The sequence below is a fragment of the Typha angustifolia genome, chromosome 12 (genome assembly GCF_048772165.1).
Source record: "Typha angustifolia cultivar Huaian chromosome 12, ASM4877216v1, whole genome shotgun sequence".
In the NCBI taxonomy this organism is placed as follows: Eukaryota; Viridiplantae; Streptophyta; class Magnoliopsida; order Poales; family Typhaceae; genus Typha; species Typha angustifolia.
In genome coordinates, this window is record NC_133250.1 from 3,518,724 (window position 1) to 3,523,124 (window position 4,401).

A 4,401-nucleotide genomic window follows, 5' to 3' on the forward strand; every position below is an offset into this window, starting at 1 on the left:
ACATAGTATTGGGGGTATAGGGTCCGTCGGCTCTAGCCGAAGTGCCCCCAAACTCTACTTCCCATACTTGGCCGCCGAGTCGGCCACTTTGTTCACCTCTCCTCACATGATTTAGATGACTGTTTACAAAAGAACTGAGTAAAGTATTACACTCGGCAACTAAACCCCTCGTTCCCCACAAACAACAGACCATATTCTTCATGATCCGGACTAATTCCAGTGAGTCAGACTCCACTTCAACATTAGTGTGGCTCGCAGCAAGTTGCAGTCCCAACCGGAGGGCCTGCCCCGCGTTCGCAGCGCGGACTTGCCGGCGGACGGTTCCCAAGCTGCCAGGGTTGTAGGCAGTCGGTATACGTGGTACACAACTCAGTGCATCCGAAATTCCGAACAGAAAACGCCTGCATCGGTGCGTCCTGATCTGCAGATAATCTCCACCAAGATTTTAATAAAGCTGAATTTACTTTTTTGCCCTTCATCTACTCATTGCCCTTGTTATTTTTCGCTCGAGTCAAAATTGCCAGTTTCTTGAATCTTGATACGATTTGAGAGAGAGAGAGAGAGAGAGAGAGAGAGAGAGAGAGAGAGAGATGGCGAGTAAGGTTTACACGCTAGAGGAGGTGTCAAAGCACAACACCAACAAGGACTGCTGGCTCATCATAAACGGCAAGGTATTACCGATCTGTGCCCCATCTAAATCTGGAGATCTCATCTGCTGATGTTTGATCATCCATGATTTTAAGCTATAGATCTGTGGAATTTCCTACGATTTTCTTCTTCTAGATTTGTTATTCTATGATCTGTTTTGATGTTGGATCCACAAACACCCGTCTCCGTGTTCTTTATGTGGGTAATCTTTATGTGGGTAATCTATATGTTGGGCTTTTTGTACTCAGATCTGTTTGGTAGATGCATGGAACCTCGGTAGGTTCTCATGCGCAAAGGTGAAATCTTCAAGGTTACAAAAGTAAATAATTATGCGTCGAAAGGTACTTTGGTTGATTTTACAACAAGCGAGTAAAAAAAAAAAATTTAATTTGTAGAAACTACATAGAACACCACAGGTAAAAGATAGTTACCTAAGGAAAAGATCAGAAAATTAGTAAATATTTTAACTTGGATACGATTAATCAATTAAAACCCAACAAAGGACCTACCCTGGGATTCTATGATCTTTTTGGATGCACTTGAGATGTCTGGCTGCCCATCGATTGCGAAGGAATATCCTGGGAGGGAGGGAGTTTACTATGCCACTAAGATTCATATTAGTTCTACCTTACAACCTGGATACGGAAGGAAATAAAAATAACTTTAGATATGTTATACCTATGAGAGTTTACTATGTTATCAGCTAATTTTGTACTCTTCCATGATTTATATGGTATGATGCTGCCTGGTGCCCCTGTAGTTCTGTTGAATTTCATACGTTTACCACTTCGTGTCTACATTTGCATGTTACAGATACCCTGTTAAGTTCTAAGTTTTCTTTTAATAATGGTGTTGGAAGTATTTTATCCATTTTCATTGTGATCCTTGTTTTACTCGAAAATTTGTAAATTTTTTTGTTCTTATTCACGTTATAGAAAAATAATTAAAATTTCTTTGCTGGGGTAGTAATAAAATATTGTAAGTTCTTTTTGTTTACCTTTTAGTTCATAACAATTGCTTTGTTTAGAATTGTTGTAAGTGTTCATTTTCTTGTGGTTTAGAAGTTTACTTGTACGCTTGATTATTTTGGGAGTAGTTGCCTTGCCTCCTTGCTCATTTCTTATGATCGGCTCATATCTTTCAGTAGTATGCTTATATGATCATACTGCATATGAGAATCATCCTATAGCTTTGTCAAATTCATTTGTTTTTGTCACGCTATGGTTTTGTTTTCTCATTGCAAAATCTTGATCTATTTCTATATATATATTAGAGAGACTATCCGCAAACATCATATCTTATTCTTTGGAAGCCAAGATCCTATGTACTTCTGAAAAAAGATGTGGTTGTATTACTGCTCAAGCATTTAATGAACTTGTATTAAATAATGCAGAGCTAGTTGGCTCAGATTTATTAGTTGATCTGGATTATGATTATCACTTAAGGCTTAAGCCTAAAGCCTTGTATTTCACAACCTGTAATTGAGGTTTATAATTTCAGCAACAAACATGATCGAATATAACACTGAAAGTTAGCTGATGAACCAATCTCATGCCTACTGTGCATATTATACTGTTTGGACAAGTTCATTTCATTTCTTTCAAACATCAAGTTTTGCCTCATGTCTACTCTAATACAATAACTCCCTGTAAAATGCCTTGATGTTTTGCACAGGTATATGATGTGACCAAATTCTTAGAAGATCACCCTGGTGGAGATGATGTTTTGTTGTCATCTACTGGTACATGTTTTGCCAAACAATCAGAGAAGCCTTAAAATTTACATCCACTACTTTGTCAACTAAATGGTCATGTTCTGCAGGGAAGGATGCAACAGATGATTTCGAGGATGTTGGTCATAGCACCACTGCTAGATCAATGATGGATGAATACCTTGTTGGGAACATTGATGGATCTACAATACCCACCAAAGTCAAATATACCCCTCCCAAGCAGCCTCACTATAACCAGGACAAGACCTCCGACTTCATTATCAAGCTTCTCCAGTTCTTAGTTCCATTGGCAATCTTGGGTTTGGCGGTTGCTGTCAGAATCTACACCAAATCAGAGTAGCTTCTTTTAACACCATGCAAGTTTACAATAAATTATCAAGATTATCAAGAAGATCATCGGTTATTTTATGTAATGACAGCTTCAAGGGAACTGTAGTAGTAACTTTTTGTGTGGTTCATTATCAGACCTCTGCAAAACTGGGACTGATTCATTTAGTGTGATGTTACGTCTCTCAGATTTGTTCATCTTCCTCTTAATTAGTGTTTTATCCTGGATGGTACCTGAAATAACTTCGACAAACATTGTGCTGTTCCGGTCTTTTTGACCACAATTGTGGAGAAGATAGGTGCAGCTACCCTGAAGTTAAGGTTTTCGAGATGTTTCACTGAGTCCAAAATTCAAGTCCTATTATTATTAAGCATGTCTAAATTTGGTTCCTTAAATGCAGGTTTGTTTCAGTTTAAATTTTAATTGTTGCATGCAAACTGTAAAGTATGTCTGGTCTACTGGGCACCTAAAAGTTAGAAGAGCTAATCTCTTTGTCACTTGAATAAGATAAATAAAAGGAACCTCCTTGAGGTACTGAGTTGATTGTTTTAAGTGCTTTCTTATTTCTTTGAGAAAATTATAAGCATCACCCTACATTATAAATAAAGCATTCTCTTTTCAGTATTTATAAATACCTCCTCCCTCCTTTGTATCTCTCTCCCTCTCTCTCTCTCTCTCTCTCTCTCTCTCTCTCTCTCTCTCTCTCTCGGGTATGCTGGGACCGAGCCGCTGGCTGGCCAGCAGGAGCTGAGCCTCTCCCTGTCGACCCGACTCTCCTCGCTCCCCTCTTTCTCTTCTCTTCTTTTTCTTCCTCCCTCCCTTTCTTTCTTCCTCTCTTTCTTTCTTTCTTTCTTTCTTCTTCTCTCTTCTTGGTTCCTCCTACTTCCCTTACTACAACATTGCTGGACTTGGCCTGTAGCAAAGAGGAAATTTATTTTTGTTTTGTTTTCTGTTAATTATTTAATCTAATTTCTAATGTTAGGTTAATTAATTTATTTGGATAATTAATTATTTTGTTAATTTACACTAACTAGTATAATTATTAGCCAAGTATTTTTGGTATAATAATTTATTAATTATAATTATAAATATTTGCATATAAATTTTATTTTTGGTTTAGTTGTTATTTATATGATCAATACATATAGCCTTATTAATAATAATTTTTGATACATTTAGTTACGGTCTTTTCTTTTTGCATTAGTTGCTTATTTTTATTAAAATAAAATTTCTGTAGGTTGCGTTCGAACGCGGAAGAGATCGCATTCGAACGTCCTTGCGAATGCCTACATCAGGTTTGCAAAAATAAAGAACGCAAAATGTGCGTTCGAACGCGGTCAGGCATGTTCGAATGCCTGCATTGCGTTCGCACATACAGAGAATGTTTTTTGTGCGTTTGAATGCGATCGGCGGGAATCTTCTAGAATTAGGGTTAATAATTATATTTTAGCTTGTTGACTAGCCTCTATAAAGGTGTGGATGGCAGCAAAAATTATTATGTTATTGTATTACTAATTTCTTGCTTTCTATCTTCTCTCTAATCTCTCTACCCTAATCTCCCTCCTTTCTCTTCACCAACCTACAACCTCTACTATTGGCAGTCTCTCCTAACTTCTAATCTCCCTCATCTATCGAGTCCTCTCTCCTTTTTGGGATATTGACTACTTCTTCCCCTTCGTCTTTATCCCTTAAA

At 37.6% G+C, this 4,401-nt stretch overlaps 1 protein-coding gene across 1 annotated transcript; it reads left to right on the top strand.

Annotated features, from left to right (window-relative positions):
* Nucleotides 1-511: 511 nt before the first annotated feature.
* On the top strand, nucleotides 512-3,038 carry LOC140772654 (cytochrome b5). The gene is made up of 3 exons (XM_073114821.1): nucleotides 512-671; nucleotides 2,323-2,389; nucleotides 2,470-3,038. The coding sequence occupies exons 1-3, from the start codon at nucleotides 591-593 to the stop codon at nucleotides 2,718-2,720; spliced, it is 399 nt and encodes a 132-aa protein (XP_072970922.1). The 5' UTR covers nucleotides 512-590; the 3' UTR covers nucleotides 2,721-3,038.
* Nucleotides 3,039-4,401: the final 1,363 nt, after the last annotated feature.